This window comes from Protopterus annectens, chromosome 12.part0 (genome assembly GCF_019279795.1).
Source record: "Protopterus annectens isolate FY-2018-M chromosome 12.part0, PAN1.0, whole genome shotgun sequence".
Lineage (NCBI taxonomy): Eukaryota > Metazoa > Chordata > Ceratodontiformes > Protopteridae > Protopterus > Protopterus annectens.
In genome coordinates this window covers 342,873,559-342,897,616 of record NC_056746.1, presented here as the reverse complement: position 1 = coordinate 342,897,616, position 24,058 = coordinate 342,873,559, and the positions used below count along the sequence as shown (strand labels likewise).

The following is a 24,058-nucleotide window of genomic DNA, read 5'->3' as shown; positions in this document are numbered from 1 at the left end:
ACATGCCTGGCAAGCGCATTCTCAATCTTCTCTTTTTTGATGGCATAAAGGTATTCATAAAGGCATTCCTGAAGTTTCCTGTCAGTTTTTCCTATATAAAACACCGGGCATGAAAAGCACCTAGCCAGATATACCACATGTGAACTGGCACAGTTAAATCTACCCCTGATGGGGTATTTGGTCTCCCCAATACTAAAAAAGGTCCCCGCTTTAATAAACCTACAGTATTTACACATTTTGCATTTGTACATCCCCCTAACCGGGGTATGGTTCGATTTCATCTGCAGAATACTCTTCAGATTCAACCCCCTCCTAAACACCACCTTGCAAGGTAACTCACGTTTTGAGATTACACCCATGTCTAATCGTAAAATACTCCAATTTTTCTTTATGATGGAGGAAATGTCCCCTGCATCAACACTGAAAGTTGTAATAAAACTGCAAAGGTAATTCACATGGGCTTGCATATGGGATGGCTCGGGGTTCTGGGGTGCTACATTATTGCCCAAAATTGGTACGTAGAACCCATTCTTCCTCTTACCGCAAACTTCCTTGACCAATTCTGATATGAGATGGTCCGGGTATCCCCTGTTCAAAAAAAGGCCACGAATAAACTCACATTCTTCAAGGAAGTTGCTGAACTTTGACACCATCCTTGCCACCCTCACCAACTGCCCCTTTACTATCGACCTCTTCTGATGGAAGGGGTGAATGCTCTCAAAATGTAAATAACTGTTAGAAAAAGTTACTTTACGATGAATTTTGGCAGTAAAACAACCTAGAGGGATATCCTTAAATAACTCCACATCTAAGTAAGAGATCCTCTCCTTAGAAAAATTGAATGTAAGTTTCAAAAAACTGGTGGAGGTATTAAAACTATCTAACAGTGTCTCAGCTACTTCCCTCTCCCCCTGTAGGATGATGAAAATACCATCCAAGAATCTAGTGTAAAGCAGGGTTTTCTCCTGAATGATAGGATTAGGGAAAACAAACTCTCTCTCCCAGTAAGTGATCACCAAATTAGCAATGCTGGCCCCACAAGGAGACCCCATAGGGACCCCTATTAATTGGTGGAACCAACGATTGTTAAAGGAGAAAAAAATACAGGTCAGAATGATGTCCAATAACTCCCTCACCATCAGAATGTCCCCAGCAGGTGCCCGTTTAATGGTCATGATAGCTTCAATCCATTCTAACGCTATGGAATGAGGGATGGAAGAGTACAACTTAATAACATTGATTGTCAAGAAATTACTCTCCCCTGTACAAGGGGTACAATTAACCCTCTCAAGAAATGACCAGGAGTATTTAGAAATGTTTAGAAATGTGGGACTATTATATATGGGTCTACTTCAGAAGACTGACAAACCAAAAGACTGAATCCTAAAATACTGAAAACATTTTTAATGCAGGAGGCATGAAAGATCCAAGATCGCACAACAGTGTAGAAGGGGCAAATTCCATCCTTCAGTATTTCGAGATTCAGTCTTTTGGTTTTTCAGTCTTCTGAAGTAGACCCATAAAAATGTATGTGCATGCGCATGCGCGCACCACACACACACAAAGACACAGAGACACACACATATATATAGTTAGATGTACAGAGATACAGCTAAAGATACAAATCATTTTTATTGGCTTGTATTGTCATGAGCAAATATGAATTCTGTTATGTTTTGGTGCATTTCTATGGTATTTTACTTATCTAAGAAATATTTTTATATCTTATTAATGTCATATCCATGAATGTGATTAAAAAACAAACAAATAAAAAGTATTTTCCCACCTTCTGGGCTTTAAATTCGGACATAGTACACATATTTATATATAGTATATACACACGCATATCCATACATACAAACATACATACATACACATAAGCATACATTATAAATAATGCGTGTGTTAAGTGTGTGTGCATTTGCGTTAGACTGTGTGTTTGTGCACGCACTTATCAAATGAATGGAACCCATATACAATTCAAAATATTAAAACCCAAAATGTTGTAAACTCAAAATACTGTAAGTAGGAATTTGCCCTTTCCACATTGTTGTGAGATACCACATACAAAATTAGTAGAGAGAGCAAGGGGATTTGTCTCTTGCATTAAATAGATTTTCAATACTTCAAGTATACAATTTTATGGCACAGATCTATACTGTATAAATACAAGAAATAATGCAAGTGTATGCAGACATACACACACCCACCCCCCCCCACATCCACCCACAGTGCCCGCCAAAGACACAACACTTTACAATATATTTTTTTCAGTATGCTTCAAGTTCTTTATTTACCCTCCATGATATTCTAATATTTTGATTCCCTTTTTACTGTACTAAGTAGATAATATATAAAAGTAACGAACTACCATGCTGGTTTCATACCTTGATTTGAGCTACAACTTGTTTCTTGTACTTTGTAACTAGATATTGGCTGAAATATGACTCCGCACAATCCATTCCACTCAAGATAGCTGCTAATAAAAATACTGAACTTCTTTATATGCATATATTTAAGGAGATAGGAAATGTATAGTTTACCTTGATTTTGAGGTTTCTTTATCCCCCATAATATGATGGCATTAAAAGTTACGGATGTTAAACTCCTGATTGCAAGATGTTTTTACAAATCGTGATGAAAGTGGAGGGAGTAGGTTAGATAATCTACACCTAACAATTGAGAAAAGTAACAAATTTAAACATATACCTTAATCTCACAAGGTATGTGCTTTAAAGTCAAAAACAATGTTTCCATTATTGGCCCAGTGATCTGGGGCACAATATCCAATATCAAAACACTTTACTGGCAGTCAGGGTTCGACTAACTGCCCAAATGCCAGAATGCCAGGGAATAACAGACTTGCAGAAGTGAATGGGTTCAATACTCCCTGCCTGGCCAGTGGAGTTAAGAAGAGACTGTAGCATAAGCTAGTTGTCAAATTACATTTAACACTGACAACTGTTTGCATAAGTGTGTATGCTTGACATGAAGCAATATACAGTGTTGGAGTGACATGCTTATTCTTCAATCCAGTCCCTCATATTCAGCTATTCACCCAGCTTCAATCGGACTTCCACTTCCTTAATTCTTGGCTAAACAACCATAAGCTACTCCACCACCCCCCAAACAAAAGCATGACATTTGGAATATCACAAAATTAAAAAATAAATAAATAAAATTAAAAAACTCATTGCAAATATCAATGATACCCCAAAAAAACAACCATGTCCTATAAATACCTAGGTTTATGGCTGGATGAGTCACTTAATTTCAATAAACCACACTAAAAAACAGCAGGAAAATGATAAAACCCTTATACTGGTAGTACTGGGAAATATCTCCTTTCACTCCAGACCAGCTAAAGCTGCACTAGGTAAAGTCCTCCTAGCTCAACTCAAATATAGGCACTCCATCATAACCACAACCAATTAAACTCATCCACTCTACAGTCATTGAAAACAAAATCTGCCAATACATTTCCAATCCCCCCACCCCCCTTTCCAGGGGCAACAGTACACCCCCCCCCCTGCCAAAGCCAGATGGCTCACAGTCACCTAGAGAACTGAGACACTCCTTGGGTTTCTTCTTTTCAAATTATGTCAACTAGGTGTCTTTCCGGCAGACTCCATAATAAACCACCTCCTACAACCCCCACAACTTCTAGTAGACTCCCTCACTCCAGAACACACAAACAAAACTGCACTATAACAATCGCTCCTCCATTCTTGCACCCAAACTTTGGCAATCTTTCCCGTCACCCACAATAAATCTCCTCTTTTCCCCCACATTCAGATCATAATTCGAAAGAGACCTCCGTAAAAAAAATAGGACTCCTAGTGCTTTTCCACTGGACACATCACCCAGCTCCTCCATCACATAGATAACTTCCATCCCCTGTTTTCATCTGCTGCTTTTCTCCTACATTTACTACTAAAATTTAATCCACATTTGTTTTTTTTTTTCCGCTGTTAATATTTGTTGACCGTTTCCATGATCTGCTGGACTTTGTACCTTCTGTGATTAGTCCAGGTTTGTGAATTAGTTCCATTTATTAAATTATTTTGTTTGGGAATGTATCTTTCCTCAGGCTGTGTCTGCAAATGGTCTGTTAGGATCAGGGTATTATCCCAGGAACAAATTTAAATAAAATTATATTAGAGCATTAGCAAAACATGCCATCACAACAAGCAGTAGTTCAAGGTTCCTTGCAGTACAGCTCATTATCCTAGGGAATTTAGGGTGGGGGGAATGACCATAATGACAAACATGCATGGCTCTGGTTGTCTGTGGATCAAGACAGGGGATAAGTAGCCAAATCATAAACTTCTTCTTCTTCTTCTTTTTTTTTTTCGTTGGGCGCCACACAGCCAGATCACCATGTCCGAAGTTTTACAGTGTCGAAGTTGCCAGCCCGCTAACCTTCCACAGAAGGCACACACACATGCACACCTAGGGCCAATTTAGAGTGTCCAACCGGCCTGCAGCATGTGCTTGGGATGTGGGGGGAAACCGGAGCACCCGGAGGAAACCCACGCCACCCACAGGAGGACATGCAGACTCCCGACAGAAGGCACCCCAGCCGAGGATCAACCGGAGAACCTCTAGCCAAATCATAAACATTAAACAAAAATGATAATCCTGACTAATGCTTCTAAGTACAACTTTACTTAGTCGAAATCTACAGAACAAGAATATTGCTACTACACCAACACAATAAAGCTCAGGCTACAATTTTCCATACTCCTGCAGGCCTCCAAACACACAGAAAAGTTAAAACAGAATATTTTTCAGCCAGCATAAATTAACAGAGTAGCACTGGCAACATTACCTGATTAGACAGCTTCGTTGCCACATATTCAATCTCATTGCGTGTCATGATAGACTGTCCACACCAGGGGGCATAAAAGAATAGCAGTGAAACCTCAGATTCCAAACGAATCTCATCTGCCTGTTCCAGCTGCCCCAGGTACAAATCAATAACTGGAGAGCTTGCAGAGAAAAAGCGTACTGGTGGAGGAGGTGGGAATATGACATCTGTTGCACGGCTGCAGGAACAAGAGAAAACAATGCACATGTTAAAAACATTCTGCCAAGTTCTGGTAAGTCATTTATTGGGGGAAAAAAAAAAAAAAAAAAAGAGAGAGATAAATCATGCAGTGTGCTGAGAAACTGTCTGCATAAATTGTGCCAAGAGAATTTAAAATGTTATGCCCAATCTAACACACCCAAAAGCTTTCATTCAATCTAAACAACTCTACGGGTTTCAAGCTGTGATTAGTTCAATGCATCTACAACCTTATTTATAAAGTAGTACTTTCAATCACCCATACCACCATGCACCCTTTATCTAGTTTTATCAACTGCCATACTGCCACCTTTTTCCTACCTTTCTGCACTCTGCAGCTTTTATTCACACACTAATTTTTACCTACTGTGCCAGCTTCTCCAGCTTGAATAACCACTGTCCCAGTCCCCCACCCAACTATATTTAGTTCCCTCCCAGTGCAACAGCTTTTCATGCATATTATTTTAAGTTTAAACATTCCAAAATTCCCCCAAAACAGCTCTCTCAACTCCTCCCAAAGACATTCCTGCTGAATGTAGCAGGACTGCAGTCGTGATCAAGAGTGAGAAGGAAAGTGTGACTCTGGATGAAAACATACCAAGTCTAGGGTTACCAGTACATCAAGAGTACTCTTCTTAACCATAACCATCTCAAAATTAACAAGCAGCAGGGGAAGGTATAGCGCTCTACAAGACAGGATCCCCTTTCAAAAGATGGTCACTAACTGTAAAATGACTTTTGTAATTTGCAACTTTTACTTTGCAAATGCACTTTGTTTGCTGTGACACTAGCACCTTTAATATCAGATAGGAAGCCTCTGTTCACCTAATCAATACAATACGTACAAAATATCCTGATCCTGTAGTACATGGGGATGAATCCCCGACTATGATGCATGCAAATGGGGTTTGATTACTGGCTCCAGCACTGGAGGAACCAGCCAAGGATGCAGGAGTTAAGAAGTACCACCCACTCACCTCTCCCAGGGAGAGGTTTGCTTGTATTTGGAGGCATACAGGCTGCTGCAATTTCTTTGCAGACTGGAGAGTCCACCATTCATGCCACAGGGCAGGGGAAAAAATTTCAAACCATGCCTAATGGCTGCCTCAGTGACTAACCCTCTCTACTGTATCTTACTTCATGAATGAAATGAGTGGTTTCATAGAGAGTCTCATGGCTGGCAGGCAGCATGGGCAAAAACTGAAAAAGAAAATACTTGCAGAATAGATAATGGATCCTAACAAACAAGAAAGAAAACCTTTTCATACCCCACACATGTAACCCCTTAGATTTCTGAATTCCCTCATGTTTTTTTTACACTTCTACTTCAACCACAGAAGGCTGTTCCAATAATGTCACTTTTTCAATGAAAACATATTTCTTCAAATATTCTAGACCATCAAAATAAAACAAATTCAATTCTCAAAACATTTTTCATTAAATTTATAGAACCCTCTTGAACCATTGATTCTTCTGAGGTACTCTGGCTTTTCCCCTTTCAAAAGGATGCAAAACAAATACCTCGTTTTCCCTTTTAAACCGCTAATGGTATAGCATGTGCAACATTTTTTACTGTTTGCATGCACACACACACTCAACATGTTTCCATATCCAAAACTGTGCACAATTCTCCAAATGGTTGCATAGCCAGAAGGATTATGCATTTAGCTGTACGACTAACCGATAACTCATTACAGATCACATTCTAATTTTGGTTCACATTCCCTTGGATATATCATTTACAGACATGTATCAATTTCGGTCACAGATCATCACTGAAGGTTTTCAGCACACTGTTTAAAGAGACAGGTGCTTGAAAATGGTAACTACAGGACATCACTGAATAAGGAGACTGTCTCCACTTGAAAGATGGAGCGATGTAAAAAAATATGCAGCAAATCTTTGGACAAAGAATGCAGAGATCTTTAAAGAAGAGGGACAGATCCAATTTAGCAATGATAATGAAACAATACAAAGTGATAAAGATAAGCTATAAGCAGGGACATTTGACAAGAAATTTGACTTATTTTTTGACAACTCTCCTGAGTTTTGACAGGGATCTGGCAATGTGATGCTGCAATGGAAAAAAAGAATGGTTTTAGGACAATATAATATGGAGCAATTACAAACTCGATTACTCAGCTTAGGTGGCCTCGTGGAGCAGAGGAATAAACCCCTAACTTCACCCTGAAGGATCTGTGTATGACAAGAGACACTTGCACAAGAGTGACCAGCCGGGGAAAGATGGGATTAAGAACCCCGAATATAGCCTTGCCCATCCTGGGGAAAGGGAGGCTGCCTATGCTTACAGCAACAGCAGTATTAAGGGACTAGCAATCTTTGTACTGCAAGTAGTATACCACTTGTTTGGGATACTGCACATGTGAAGAAGCATGCATACATCCCCTGAAGGCAGCCACTGCAGAGCTTCCAAGGCTGCCATTGGGTGGTGGAGTTTAACGGCACACATCCTGTTGGCACTATGATACTGCACCAGCATTCTCAATCTCCTCACTGGCCCCAGATGTGGCCAAGACCGAGTGTGAGGGATGCCAGGGCAGGTCCAGAAGACCAGGTGAACAAGGAGAGGAGCTGGTGGCAGCTAATGATCAGCTCAGGGAGGGTAGAAAGGTAAGTGAGAGGGTGCTCAACTGAGACTAATAGTCCGCATCCAATATGTCTGCATCATATGCTCCACTCCCAAACTACTTGCTGCGGTTTGTTCTGAAGCTGGACATATTGGATGATCTTACTATAACTGGTAGTTGATTCTACATCCTGCCTGCTCTGCAATGGAAGTAATTCATTCTCAAGCCAGCCAACAACAGTGTTTACTATTTTTAGTAATATATTCACGTTATAAAAGGCATACCCATTCAAATCATTTTTATGTTAGGTCACCAAGGACTATTATAACTAACCGATTGCAATTTCAACTCTCAACAGGCATCATCTTGTGTGTCTTGACAGCTGTTTCTCTACTGGAAGTTCTCAGTTTTCTAATCAATGCCTAACTAATGAAATAATCACTTCCTACTGCATTGCTTATGCCAGGAAATGCTATGCTGATGTTAAGGGTCATTCTATGACCTAACTGAAGAAACAGCATTATACTAATCTAAAATATACCATCCAGTCACCCCAAAGTAGTTAGGCTGCAATAATGTGATGGTCCATGGCATAAGGGAGATATTCACTGCCAGTTTTCATAATGTAATACAAAACATATTTGCTCGTGTTACAGTAAGTATTGTTAGCACTGGACCAAACTAACAAGTCATCCAAGTAGTGCTATAAATTTTGGTCATTCTAAACCCACAACAGTGACTACTATTTTGAGGTCTTCTGCAAATTTGCCATTTCAAATATATTGGCTAAATGGCAACATGAATATAAATCTGCTAAACAAAAATGGACCTAGAACAATACTGAGGAACACTCTATTTGCAATGTTTTGACCAGAGACCACTCTTCCAATTCTAAATCTGAATCTTCTACTACCAAATTATATTGCTACCAAAAATATAATCTACCTATTAATTCCAAGTGATGCCTTGGTATTTAATGCCTACATATGTGGCTAGTCAAAGGCCTTGTATAAATCTAAACAAACAGTATCAATATTTAGTCATTGGATCTGTGACTTAGTCAGACTAAAATAGAAATTTAATACAGATCTGCAGAACAGGACTGACCAGCAGGGACACACGTGCACATGCGCAAGCACACACACACGTGCAAGCACACACATACGCACGCACAAGCACACACACCTAATATCACATAATTGTTTAAAGTTTTAGAAGTGTTCTCCCAAAACATTTTTCTGCAATACTTGTGCAGCTAATTGGGTGAGAACTCCCAGCCTTACAAGCAACCCCAGCACTGTTTACAGAAACCATTACAGCTTCTTTACACATCTTTAGGACACAACTCAATTCTGTGTTTCTTTGAAACAAGTAAAACTACAGAATGAATAAATCCTAGTAGAGACTTCTTTAAAAATTAGCTATTCAGACTAACAGGCTCTGCAGTTTACACATTTGATTCCAATATACCTGGCACGTGCTTCCATCATAGCTACTTCCTTTGACATATATAGCATTCCGACTAGCTTACCATAGAAACTTACTGAATATCTTGGCAGTAGATTCCCTTCTCTTCACCACCACCATTCATTATAAGTATCACATTACTTTGGTAGTCCCTACGATACTTTGAGAGTCTATAAAAAGCTTTCTAATTATAAAGGTAATATGGGTTGCTCCTTTTAACTTTGTAGCCTTGTTCTGTCCTTCTTATACTCTTGTTTTCTAAACTAACATATTAGTTGTTAAACTTAGTTTATCAAATCTGTATATAAAAGTTAATTTTAATATCAATTTCCATAAGTAGCAAATTTACATAATAAAACCACCATAAGCTTTTTGGATGAAACTTTAAAAACAAACAACATACACTAGAACAATGTACACTATTTACAATATGCATGCTTAAACTTTACAGTAGTCATAAAAAACACAACCATCTTCCAAATTTTAATTACTCTAATACAAACTACTAATCATTCAAGTACTGATGAAGTTAGAAAGATCTCAAGTGTACATTTCCAACAGTTGAGAACTTTGCTATTTTTTAAAAACTCTGCTTACTCATTAACTTCACTGTGTCACTTTCTTTAGAAATGGAAACCGAGAACAAAGGATCATCATCTTCATCATTCCCCCACCTTTTTTCTACATGGGTTTAGAGTGTCATATCAACTGTCACCATCTTTTTCTATTCAGTGCCACTCCTGCCTTCAATACTCAAGCCACACTGTTGCATGTCTTCTCAAACAATCCATCCACCTCTTTGCTGCAGAACCTTGTTTCCGCTTGCCTTCTTCCAGTCACTCCCAATTCTTGTTTACCAGATTGCCTTCTGCTTTTTGCACATATGCCTGAACCACTATAATCATTTCTCTTTGACCTTTTCTACAACTGGAGCGCTACTTTGGCTTCACATCTTATGTCCTCATTTCTTCATCTGTCCTACAATGTTCATCCTACCACAAGTTTCAGGCACTTCATCTCCATCACCTCTAGCTTCCTCAACTGTTCTACCTTTATTGCCCAGGTTTCTGTACCATACAGAAGCACTTGTCACATCACTGTTCTGTACACCTTACTTCTGCTTCTTTGACATTCTTCTGTCATACACTACACCTGACACACTGTGCCAGTTGGCTGCAGCCCCTCTGGTTCTAGCTTTTACCTCCTCATTCAAACTTCCCTTCTCATCAACCATCCCTCCCAAAAACTTGAAGTTGTTAACTTGTTCCACTATTTTCCCTTCTATCTCAATTCCCAGCTTCTTCTGATACCCATTTGCTGTCATCCGCGGTGGTGCAGCGGTAGCATTGTCGCCGCACAGCAAAAGGTTCTCCCGTTCGATTCTTGGCTGGAGTGCCTTCTGTGTTGAGTCTGCATGTCCTCCCCACAGTCGAGTGGCATTCGAAAGACATGCGTGAATGGGCGTGCCTTGGTTGAAGGTTGGGCATCGGGTGGGCACCTCGGCACCATAAAAAAATAGACTGCCAATCACTAGCGGACCGGAGTTCTGCTGTGGCAACCCCTAACCGGGAAAAGACAAAAGAAAAACTGTGTTATCTGTACTCTGTTTCATCCCATGTGCCTTCAGTTCTGCATTCCATTACCCTATCCTTTGCTGCAGTTCCTGCTCAAAGTCTGCCTGTAATGCCACATTACCTGCATACAGTAACTTTGTTGCTTTGTCCCCTCTGAACTGTTTGCTAATGTAGCCCATCACCAGTATGAACAGCAGTGGGTTCACAGCTGAACCCTGATGCACACCCTCTCCCAGTGGGAACTCCTCTGTGAGGCCAAATACTGTTCATACGCGAGTCACAGTCCTTGTATATACTTAAAACTAATTCCACCACATTTTCTGGGACTTAGGGTCCCAAGAAAACTGATTTGGGTAATCCTGCAGTGGTTCTGTTATATGCTTTCTCCAAACTGAGTATAAAGGATTAGTCCAGATAAAAATCACTTAAGCTCTCAGATCTAAGAAACTCTCTCGGATGCATTCCCTGTGAGAGGAATAATGATGTCTTGTTGAATTTTCAAGTAGTTTATTCATTTGAGTAGGTAGATAAATGAGTGTTCCTATTTTAATGATACTTTGAGTGCTTATATCATTCATTGAAACAGAACACTCGTCCATCTACCTCCTTAACTGAATAAACTACTTGAAACTTCAACAAGGCATCTTTAATTCCTCCCACAGGGGCGGCATTAAAGAGACAGCCTCCCAGATCTGCTAGCTTAAGAAATTATCTTGTCTAATCATTTGTACTGGTTTCTTGTTAGTCCAGTCACACACTGGGTAATAGTTGGGATACCAGACCTAACTCGATCTTTCTGGATTACCTCTGTTCCTTTGGAAATGGAGGACTTCAGAAGTTGAAGAAAATCTGAGTACTATTTTGTTTCCAATTTCTAGAGATTAGCCATTACAAACCAAATATAGTGATGTTCTTTTGTATAGCAGCATTAAACAAAATTTCTTTACTGATGTAGAAATTAAGACATTATCTACCTAGAAATCTTTAGAAAAAATTTCTAATGTTTTTCCACAATTCTTTTAGCTAAGAATATTCATATATTATCTACTTTCAGTCAGCCTTTACATCAAGTTTATATCACCAACACCTCACCTCATAGACTAAAAGTACTTTTGACAGTTTTTCTGGGGTGAAAAAATGCCCTGTGTAAACATTTCCAAGCAGAAGTACATCAGTGACAAGCTTGATAAACAATTCTTACAGATCTTAAGATATTTTTCTTTTCAAAAAGTTTCAATACATTATAGTTTATGCCTTGAAAGATGTAATCAAAACGTTGTGTTCATCATTTCTTTACATTCTATAACAATTCTATATAGTAAGAATTTTCCCTTACAGACTTACATCTGCATTATTTATTTATTTGACATTTGTTAACTGGGTTAGTCCGAAGCAGAAGCCGATTTTCAGCAGAGACCCAAAGTAGAAAAGCTCCAGAATTACAAAAGTGCAATATAAAAAAAACAGCATCAATATACAAAAGATACAAGTAGCTCAAAATATAAGTAGTTCAAGTTACAAAACCAATTATACAGAAAATGAACAATGAGTATAAAAAAGTGAGACCTAAAAGTACAAGACAGAGTAAGTTTACAACACATTTCTGTTTAACAAAATAGCAAGAGTTTTAAAGAGTGTAGCCTGAAAGAAAGACAGACAAAAAAAAGAAGCAAGAAGAGGTGAATCATGAGAATGAATAACCTTTGCTCGAGACACTAAGTTAGTGAGGAAGGTTAGCCAAGTGGGTAGCTAGGAGAAAGACAGCATTATAATTATGTTGGGTCATTACAATGGCAGAACCAGGATATATGGAAGCTGTCTCTTAAGACAGATTTAAAGGTATTGGGGTTTGTGATAGATCTGACATTAAGTGACAACTTATTCCAGGCTGAGGCTACACAGTGACTATATAGCAGTTTACCAATATTAGTATTGCATTTATTGACTTGTAACTGGTGCTGTAGTGAGCTGTGAAGTGCATGGTTTGGGATATATGGTTGGATGAAAGTGGAGAGAGAGGGACAGGAAGATGGCATGTGTAAGACTGAACGAGCTAGGATCAGTTGGGGGAGTAGAAGTTGGTGCTGGAATTCAAGCCAATGCAGGTTTTTTTTTAGAGCTGTACAGTAATGAGTGTGATAATGTAAGTTAGGAGCAAACCTTGCAACTTTGTTGTATGTTCTAATTTAATCACGAGCTTACATTGGAGGAATGTGATTAAGGGGGCAGCATAGAATGGAGTTGGTAGTAGGAGGGCCTGTGCTAGGGAGAGTCTGGTGGCATTAGTGAGGAATTTTTGTATCTGTATAGGAGGCCTAGTGTTGCATATTATTATACATTTGCTTAAATCAGATATGCCATTAAATGATGTAGAATTCTTTTCAATATCAAGTTTATTTTCTGCATGACTTACAATATTTTGTACTTTAGCCACTTTCTTCTATTCCAAATTCTACTATTATCTCTTAAAGTCTCTTTTTAGATGTGTTGTTAAACAACAATCATACCATACAATAAAATATACTCCTTTTCATTTTAACATTTTACTTCATTAAAAAGAGAGGAAAAATAATGTCAATATTTTTTTAATATCTGGAAGTGTGTGTATATACAAATTTTCAAAATTCGTAACTGTATTAAACTACTGATAAAATTGTTGAGCTATAAATATTACACTGAAAAATATTAAAATATTATCCACATTTTATTTTGTTACAGTTAATGTAAGGACTAATAATTTCCACTTATCTTCAGACAGGGAAATACCCAACGTACAAACTTTATAACTAATAAATTAAAACTGTAAAATTAGCTGCTTGCACATTGGATCTTGGGAACTTGTGAGACACTGAATCCTATGTGGTGTTTAGAAGCTAATCTTGGCTTTTCTGAACACCATAAAATTTTAGAAGTATTCTGCTGAACATTTTATATAATCTTTCAAAAAAATAGTATTGTAAACTAAATTATATGTAGAATCATAGATGGTTGTAGTTGATTATTGGGTAAAATTGTATCATTTTAACTTTACAGCAATTATTGGTCCTTATTCCACTGTATAATTATTCTGGATATGTTAATTCATTTAAGTTATTCAGCAAAATAGTGTTTTTTGTTTAACCAAATAAAACTGGGATTTCTTTTAAACAAAAAATCTGTTTACATTTATTTCACATAACATACCCCCATTTGCAAATGTTAATAAATTTGTAAATATTTGACTCAATTTCCTTTTATATTTAAATCAATGAATTATAAACTGTCTATTAATCTAAGCAAATGGTTATTGCTAAAGCAAAGAGTAAAAGAGATAAAGGACAATCTTGTTTAGCTCCTTTTTTTCAAATTCAAGGGTAGACTATATAATTCAGATAATCCCCAATTCAAAAAAAAAATCAAAAGTTATTTTAATAGCTAGACCAATAAAGATGGATTATAATTTAGGATTAATAACATCAAAATGATTGCATTAATGGCTATCTTGTATTCTTAAAATGAACCCAGTTTGTTCATTATCAATCTGTTAGAATTTATATTTGTAATCTATATTTAGAAGTGAACTTGTTCTAAACTGAACATAAAGACAGATCCTTTTTTGTCTAGGAATTGCTGTAATTAATGAATATTTCCATAAGGGAGGAATGTTAGATAGTCATACCTCCATGAAAATGTTACGTAGAAGAAAAATTCATTCTTTTGAAAATATTTTGTAAATATCAGGTATGAAACCAGTTATTACTGATGCGTTTGTATTCTTTAAAAAAAAGTTCAAGAAAAGATATTTAAAATCATGTTCTTTATCTAAGAATTTGTTATTATTTTAAAATTTTAAGACTGATATCTGATCCCCACTAATAGCTCCTTTATTAGTATTTATTTCTGATAATGATTCCTAAACATATGTTAAGTAGATAACTTATTTATGTTACCATGCCATAATTATTCAAAAATGTAACTGCTTTTATGTGGTTAATTCTTGATTTTATTCAATTCTGAATTCCTTTAAGACTGGGAGCATAAGAACTGAATCATTCTCAAGCTATTGCTGACTTATGAAACAAGATTGCTTGTTACTTGTCTTTTAATTTAATGCCTGTATCTTCTAAGCCTCTCTCTTTTTTGAGCATTAAGATTGCCTGTTGAAATTTATTTGGTTTTCTATATTTCCCACTGTTTTATTTTTACAGTGCATAATTTTCCCATACAAACAGGATTTGAGAATCTTACACTATTACATCTTTGACATCATATCTATTAACTTCTAGAGAAAATTCTATTTTAAATGAGCCATTTCTGAAAGCTGTCTAGTTTAATATAAACTGTACTTCAACTAATAGTTGCTAATTTAATGGACTGAAATAATTAAACATTGTACTTTGACCTGAAAGTGGACATGGAAGTGTATTTAAGCTTTTTATTTTATCTAGTCTCAATTGAGTACCATATTTTTTTCACACTTCTAAACATGTTTAATGATAGCGCATAGCGCATCTTTCATGTAAAAAAATTCTTAAGGTTTAACAAAATTAGAACAATTTAAGAGCCTTCTATTCTTTAATGCCAGTTTAGATGCGACACATCAACATTTGTTTGCAGTGGTAGGAAATTTACAGAGTATGTGTATACATATATACATATATATATATATATATATATATATATATATATATATATATATATATTTATATTATGTTCTAGCAGTATTTTCTTATTCACTAATTATTGTGCATATTTTAGTAATAATGACGAGTTTACTTTCCTCGTCTTAATTGAATCATATGGAACATGTTATTTCAATCAGTTTATAAATTCATAGAAATGTATTCAGCATTCGCCAATACATTCCCTGGTGGAATGTGATCTTATCCCCTGTGGGGTAGGTTTTCCATGGTGCTTATAGCAGAAATTAATGCAATGGGCTATGCATTTAGAAATGGTTTGCTTTGAAATGGCCTTCCCCTCTGCTCTGCAGCAAAGCCAACTAGTAGCTGTTCAGATTTTCTAAGAAGCTTAGTCCTGTCAAAATAAAATCCAAGCTGTCTGTGCATGTCCAAAGAGTGCAGTATTCATTCTCCTTTGTTTTGTTGATTCGGGAAAAAGGTAGGCAAATGAATGGACTGATTTAGGACCACACTAGACACCACCTTGGGCATAAAGGAAAGACTGGTCCTGAGGGAAACCCTGTCTGCATGGAAGACAATGAAGGGTTCCACTGCCATGAGGGCCTGTAATTCAGACACTCTTCTTGCAGAAGTGGTGGCTAGAAGGAAGGCTGTTTTCCAAGAAAGGAATTTCAACTCTGCAGTTGTAGCTGGTTCAAATGGAAGGAGAGTGAGCTTTTCCAATACAAAGTTAAGGTCCCAGACTGGAGTAGGGGCTCGCCTGGGGGGGGGGGCTTAAATTTTTGGCCCCTCTGAGGAATTGCTTTAGCAGAGGGCGAGAGAAGAGGGTTGGTTCAGTATTAGTGTGCTGAAATAGCAGAGGCATGGATTTTAATAGACGAGAAGGATAGGCCCTTGTGGAGTATTTATGTTAAATACTGAAGAATATGCAGTAAGCTGGGCACAGTTGTCCATCCCCTGTGTCTGGCTCCAGGAACAGTATCTTTTCCACTTTTCAGCATAGGATTTTCTAGTACTAGGCCTCCTTGCCTCCAGAATGACATCTAGCACCTGCTTACTGAGGAGAGCTCAAGGAATTAGTCAGGCTACAAGGTTCAGTGTTTGAAGATGAGGGTGCAGAATCTGGCCCGCCTGCTGGGACAGCAGGGAAGGTGTCTGAGGTAGGTGCCATGGTTCCAGCAGTGTCATAATGTGCAAGAGGTGGTACCAGTGCTGGCGTGGCCAGTCTGGTGCAATCAGTATTGTCCTTGGCTTGTCCAGTTTGATCTTTAGTAGAACCTTTGAGAGGAGAGGCATAAACAGAGAGGCTTTTCCCAGGTAAAGTACAGGGCATCCACTTTCCAAGCTTGACTGTGGGAAGTCCTTTTGCAGAATTTGTCCAATTGGTATTTCTGAGGGGAGGCATTTGTTCCTCAATATGTTGAATATTTTTGGTTCCAGTTTCCATTCATGTGGGTCCATGAGATTTCTGCTTAGGTCGTCCGCCAGTGAATTTAGCTTGCCTGGCAGGAATTGAGCTTGTAGGTGCACTTGGTAGCTCAAGGCTGTGTTCCACAGAGCCATGGCTAGTCTGCAAAGAGGGTACGAGTGGGTACCCCCTGCTTGTTTATGTACCACATAAATGTGGTGTTGTCTGTCTTTACCAATAATTGCCCTGGAAGAATGTGGTCTTTGAAGGCTGTCAGGGAATTCTGTACAACTTAACATTTCTTTTTGGTTGATATGCAGGTGCATCTGTCTCGGGTTCCATTTGCCCTGAATGCACTGCCCTGCCAAGTGAGCCCCCCATGCATAGTCTGATGCGTCTGTTGTTAGGGTTTGGGTGGTAGGGGGTAGAGTGAAGGGGAGCCCCTTGTGGTGGCAGGCCTCTGCCCACCAAAGGAACTCTGCCTTTATGCAAGGAATGATAGAAATCATTGATTCCAGGTTGTGAGAATGTTGGCACCATAGGCTTTTTAGATACCATTGTAGTTTCCTCATATGCAGTCTTGCATATGGAATTAGTAGAATGCAAGAGGCCATGAACCCCAGGACTTGCAGAATTTTCCTTGCAGATAGATGGGTCTTTGTGGTCAGTAGTTTGAAGTAGGCTGTCAAATAAACTTGTTTCTCTGTAGTGAGGAAAGTCATCTGGGAAGTTGTGTTCAAGCTTGCTCCCAGGAATACAATTTGTTGGCAGGGTACTAGGTGAGATTTCTTTTCGTTTATGGTGTACCCCAGTGAAGTTAGAAGTTTAACGAATGCCGGATGTTTTAGTAGCAAGTCCTGGCTTTCTGCCTGAATCAGACAATCGTCCAAGTATGGGTATATTTGAATATTTCTCTGCCCAAATGCAATGGCTGGAGCTAGACACTTTGTGAATACCCTGGGCACAGTAGATCAGCCCCTGGGTGCAGTAGATAAGCCAAGCAGCTGTTGAAGTGTTAGCATTTTGAATTTTGGAATTACCAAAAAGGTGTTTAGAATAGAAAGGTCTAGGATAGGACGCCAGAAGCTGTATTTTCTGGGTACCAGGAAAAGTCTTGAATACAAACCTTGACCCCTTTCTTCTGCTGGGACAGGCTGAATAGCCCTGATACTTACAAGAGAGAGAACCTGCTGTTGAGCCTCTGCTCACTGATTTGGGGGTAGGTCTGGCCAACCATTTGGGGTTGGTAGGGTGTAGAAGTAGAATCTGTATCCTTGGGAAACTATATTTAAAACCCATTTGTCCTGGTAATGAGTTCCCAGTTTTTTGCATGCAGGGCGAGCTTTCCTCCTAAGGGTGCAGGCAGTTGAGCAGGGCTTGGAAGGGTTAAGGTTATGTCATTGTGCCATTCTTCCGTAGGGGGGGAGGATTCTTACTACTTCCTGCTTTGGAAGTGGAAGCCCCCCACTGCTTAGGCCTGTGCGTAGCCTGAGACTAACCTAGGTGGTCTGCTGTTCCTGGGTTTGGACTGAGAAGGCCTGGAAGAGACTGGAAAGGACCAATTCTTTGAAGGCCAATGCCCACTAAATCTGGAAATCTTTAACAGTTTACATAGATTTAGCCTCTTCCTCCATCTTTTTGAGGACTTCTGCTTTGTTGCTAAACAGGCGGTCTTGGTTTAAGGCAGCATCCAGTAATTTAGCTTTAACATGATCTGGCAAGTTTTGTTCCTTAAGCCAAGCATGCCTTCTAAGTACAGATCCAGTGAAACAGAAATATCAGAATCCTGATCAGAAGAATCAGAAGGAAAATCAGTTCTAGGTCTCTTACAGGGGGAAGGCTGGCTTCCCCTATTTAAAGTAATAAGGTCTTCAGCCATTCTAGGCATATGGGCCTGACCATGCGGTTTGGACGTTGGTTTTCTAGGTATGGGATGAGTTTTAGGCCTGGATGAAGAAGATGGCATCAGTTTAAAATGCAAGTCTGTAGGCCTGAATACACCCTCAGAAGCCAGTGCCTGCACAGCGGCTCTGGAAATATCCAAAGTAGAGACATCCGCAAGTTCCACAGTTGAACAAGCATCTTGCGGCATACCCCTACGAATGGGTCTCAGTAGAGGCCTGCGAATCTAAAGTAGCGGGTATCAGGGGATGCGAACGTGCCTCACTGAGTTGGTACTCAACAAACTGGTGACTAGTTTAACTGAAACATCATTGGCAGTTTTGGGCCTATGCAGTCTGTCTTTACCTTTACATTTTTTCATAATATCGGTAGTCAGATGGCTTACCGAAACCATTTCTGGATAGTTATACCGAGTACCAAAATAATTAGCTGCAAATATAGACCAACGATGAATAGTTCAGGGGTTGAACAAGGCATAAAACCAACAGCGAGGGACGTCGTGGTCTGGGCCTAAGCAAGGAATGCAGTACGAATGAAAATCTTTAGGAGGTATTCGCTTTCCACAAGTAAGATAATTGTTAACTTTGACTGACATTGGTTAAGAGCAAGAAAAAGGATCTCCAACAGGGTACTTAGCTTTTTTGAAAACTTCGGTTCTGAAACTCAAACGAAAATTTCAGGAGTCGGCCGACCGGCACTTGCAAACTGCTTCTACTTCAGGCACTGCGAGGCAAGAGAAAGACTGATGTAATGGCGTCAGCTGCATGTTTTATACCCCTGACGACCTGATGTCATGGAAGAAGAGACAGCATCCGATGCAGGAATACAAGACTGATATTCAGGCCGGCTGAGGGCTACCTGCAGGCAGATAACCCAAATGTAATGACTGCAACAGAGAAACACAAAGAACATCACTACAGTCTCTAGGTGCAGCTATTCCAGGAATTACTGCTACTTTACAATATCTAGTTTTCTTGCCTTCACTTTGGACTAAAGACCTTCGGAAATCAGCTCAGCTTTGCCCCTGGAGCCCAGGGTAAGGCTATTTATAAGCAAACCATTTCTAAATGGATTGCTCATTGTATTACTTTTTGTTATTCCTTTCAAGGCAGGGTTCCTCCTCAAGGGGTTAGGATCCACTTAACTAGAGCAGCTTCCACTTCTGCAGCCTTTTTAAGCTGCCACATGGTCTTCTGTTCACACTTTCACAAAGCATTATAATTTGACTTTGTTTTCGAAGGCCAGGGTGGGTGCCACTGTTGTTCTGCAGAGCATCATCTCCAATCCTTGATTCTGTTGGTTCCTCCTCCCTTTTCTCTGGGCTTTGGTAATCAACCCATCGGTTAGGACTGCAACAGTGAAACACGATGAACATAGTACAGTTGTCCTTCCCCCTTTTTCTCTTTTCCTAAGATACAGGCTAAATTTAGTTTTAAGCCTCGTTTTCTGGGGGCTTCTGACTGTTATGGCAAGAAAGACTGAGGAAGTGACGTTGGCTGCCTCCTTTTGTATCGGACGCCCTGACGTCCTTTACAACGGACAGTTGACGTCATTTTTACTTACCTTTGGTATTCTGGCCGATCAAGGACTACCGGGAGCCGGATAACCCATTGGTTAGGACTGCAACAATGAAACACTAACATCTGCAAAAAAATCAGGGTCAAAATAAAGAAAAAGGCTAGCTGAGGATGTAACTGCTCAAGGAGAGGTTTCAAAAAAGGTAAAATTAGAGGGCACAGCCTGTAGGGAAAACCCAAGATTTTCTGAGGTACCACAGAAAATAGAAGACACAGACTATTCATTTTACAAAGGCACAAACAAGCACCTGGACTGGTATTCCACATCAGGATCTGTTAACTGAATGGCACATCGTGTATATGCTCCACACCTGGCCATGAGAAAGCAACCAAGACCTGTATTAGTAAAGATTCAATCTGACCAGCAGAAAGAATTGATCCTGATAAAACTATAGTAAAAGGGCAAAGTATTAAAAGTTGGAGACCGTGTTTGAGGAAAACTATTACTCGCTGTACACCAGGCAGAAGAGAAACACATTTATTCCAGAATAAGGGAATGCCAAGATCCAGTTGTGACATTCAGGTTGCTGTATCCAGTTGTGTTCAGAACATTTTTTCTTGGAAGATCAAAGTCATTTTTTGATGCAGAACAGGCTACAGCGAAAATTCAAAAGTTCTGTCCAACAAAGAGAACCATCAATTAGGAGACTCTGCTTCTCATTCTTCAAATAATAAAGCACATGGACAGACTTTGTCAGTTAAACCTTTTCCAATGTTCCAAAGGAAAGTGAGAAAAGCACAGGATTTAACTAAAAGAATCAGGAGTAGCTTGTAATTGAACTAGAGTCTGGAGTTGGGAATGGAGATGAACATGAAGAAAAGCAACACAGACATTAGTGAATAAATGCGAGTTTACAAAGCATCAATTGCATTTGTGAAATATGGCTGCTCAAGGAAAAGTGGAAAGAACAGGCTTTTGTTGACTTTTAAACTTGCAGGCATTTGCCTAACTACATGTTATTAATGTTTTAAAAGGACACTAAGGCAAGCAAAGGAAGGAAAAAGGTAACTGCAAGTAGAACAATTAATAATTATATAAAACTTTTCAAGATATAACTTGCATATTTTATAGTAAAGCATTTTTTAGTTATTGCTTTAGGTGATAAAGATACTAAAGTAAGTAGATATTTTTCTTAAAGTATTGGGAAATGTAGGCATTACAACAGAAAAAGAAAAAAATGCTAGGCAAAAGCACATGTAAGTTAATATGCTGTCATTTTGTGCTGCTGAGGTGGGGATGGGGTGCATAAGCAGACATATAATGTATGTATGGATCATGGTTTCTCTTACTTTTGAACAGGTAAATGTCTAGATTAAACTTTTTAGATCAAAGACTAGGGTCTTAAGTGGAAACAAGTAAATAGAACACTGAAATTAATGAAAATGTTTCCGTTAGCAATAAATGTTTCAGCTAGTCTTTAGAAGCCTGCAGCTGAGGGTTACATTTTTCTTATGTTTCCATGGAGACAAGCTGATTATAACACAATGAAAAAGCCAAAGCTCTGGTTTATTCAAGGTTAAAAGAAGATACTTTATGAAAGAATGCAAGCTGTTTTTTCACATCTGGTAGGGGAATAAAGATAAAAGACCAATTAGTGTTAAGTAGGAACACAGGTTATAATATGGATCTTAGCATGAATAACTTCAACATTACATTGGATAAAGCCTGTGTTTGCAGCTGTCTATTTGGGATAATTGCTTCTGTTAGGAGGGTTAACTTTATTAACTGAAGATGTGCATAGTTTTGTGTGTCTGAATTAAGTTACTAGGTTATGGGGATGTTCTGGGGGTATGTGTTTTAATGAAAACCCTGAAAAAAATAATGTGACATTGGTCCAAATGGAGACAAAAGAAACCTGTATAAATGGCCAACCTGCCAAATATTAGTGGGCGTTTACATCGCAAAAGCTAGAAATATATATTTTAAAAAGCCGACACATACAATAGGTGGAAATAATGACTTCTTATTGTAAGGGAGACACTTTCCATATTATTTTGGAATGTAAATGATCTCACAGGAACAGACAAGGAAAATATTTATGCTAAGAAATGCACAGTGCAAACAGCAATGCTACAGGAGACAATGTGAAAGAACTAAGCATGTGAATTTGATAAAGAAAAGGATTTCAGGATGGCTATTCAGCAGAACATTAGGGACAAAGGAAAAGAGAAGTATACATGTTAATTGCTAATGGAGCTCCAATACTGATAGAAAAGGAAAAAAAGCTAATGGCAGATTTGCAGCAGTAAGGGGCTAGTGGTGAGGGATAAGGATTATGCTGGCATGTATTTATATTCTGCCTAAAACTGCTATTATGGAGCTCAAAAAAACTTTTGAGACACATTATCAGCTTTCAGCAAGGAACATTACTTATAAGTGGGGAATGAAATTTGATTTCCAACAATGAGAATGTATCTAGAGGGCACAGAAAGGAAAATAAAACAAGGCAGATTTCAGAAGAAATTTATGAAAACATTTGGTGTGGAAGACATGAATTCTGTAGTAGGAACTCTGAGAATTTACAGGTTTTATTTATTTATGTTGGTTTACTAAGGTAGTACACTGATCTCAATTGACCAGGTGAATAGGATCACATATGAAATTAAAAAAACAAACACAGATGCAAGGTTATGCAAAAACACAAATATATACACATATTTACAGATGCAAGAATATGCTACAACATTTAGTTCAAGAAGCAGATGATGACGCCAAACATGGAATTATGCTTAGCAGAGCTTTACAAATATGATGTAACCATAATGCCTGAGATGGGTTACACTACAGGGGTAGCAGCACATTACATAGAGAGGTGTGAAGACATTTGAAGCAGCAAGTGAGAATAGTAGAAGAAAAGGATACCATGGGGGGGAGACAGAGAAAAGATGAAAGAGGCATGCAGAGGGAAAGGAGTAGAAAGGAGAAGTGAGAGATGCAAAGAGAAGAGGGAAGTAGAATGAATGAGAGGCAGTAAGAAGATGACGTAAGGAAGAAACTGGGATAAAGGGGTGTGTAAGAGAGTTGTAAGGTTCTTGTAACAATTTTAGTGAGTGCAGCTGTGCTCTGGGTGAAGAGGTGTTCCCTGAGCTGTTGTCTGAAGTAAGAGTACATTTGGACATCTCAGACTTAAGAGAGGAATTGAGTCCCATAAGGTGCTAGGATGGAGAATGCACCAGGGATTTTTCAGATTTTTTGAAAATTTGTATAAAGCAGAGAAACAGGGACATCAAGAAAAAGCATTATTGGAAATATTTATGGAAGATTTAAATATGCCAAGGTTAGAGAAGAAATATTTAGTGATTAGTAGTCAAACTGCAGGGAAAAAAAAGTCTCCAGAAACAGACAGTATACCAGTGCAAGTTTGGAAGCTAGGAGGAAAGAAAGTGATAAAGATCTGGAAGGTTTTGTTTAATGTTATTTTTTAAAGGAGGGGGGAAGCCCAAATATCCTGGAAAAAAAAAGCTGTGGTGGCTGCAATATTTTAAGACAGTAAAGACTCAAATCCAGCTTCATATAGACCCACATCTATTATAAAACCATGATTACACAGTGTTTATGTCTGTAATGGCTAAAAAAATGGCACGGCTGTTACCAAAATAGGTATGGACCAATCTGGTTTTGTGAAGGGCAGGCAAACAGTTGGCAACAAAAATTTAATAATAATCCAGAGGCAAGCAGAATGTGAGAAAATACCACTGTTGCTGGCAAGTCTTGACGCAGAGAATGCATTTGATAGGGTAAATGTGGATTATACAAGTAGGGCAATAGCACCATTTGCATTCCCTGTTACAATAAGGTTAAGAAGATACAGGAGGGATCAATAGAAAAGAAATCAAAGTGGGAGGGTTCCT

At 38.6% G+C, this 24,058-nt stretch overlaps 1 protein-coding gene across 1 annotated transcript in view; it reads right to left on the bottom strand.

Moving 5' to 3' along the window:
* The window catches only part of TXNDC11 (thioredoxin domain containing 11), a 1,107,203-nt gene that overhangs the window by 1,049,669 nt on the left and 33,476 nt on the right, over positions 1-24,058 (bottom strand). The window contains exon 2 of the mRNA XM_044089417.1: positions 4,832-5,048. Within this exon, the coding sequence (XP_043945352.1) occupies positions 4,832-5,048 (217 nt within the window). The remainder of the gene's footprint in view (positions 1-4,831; positions 5,049-24,058) is intronic.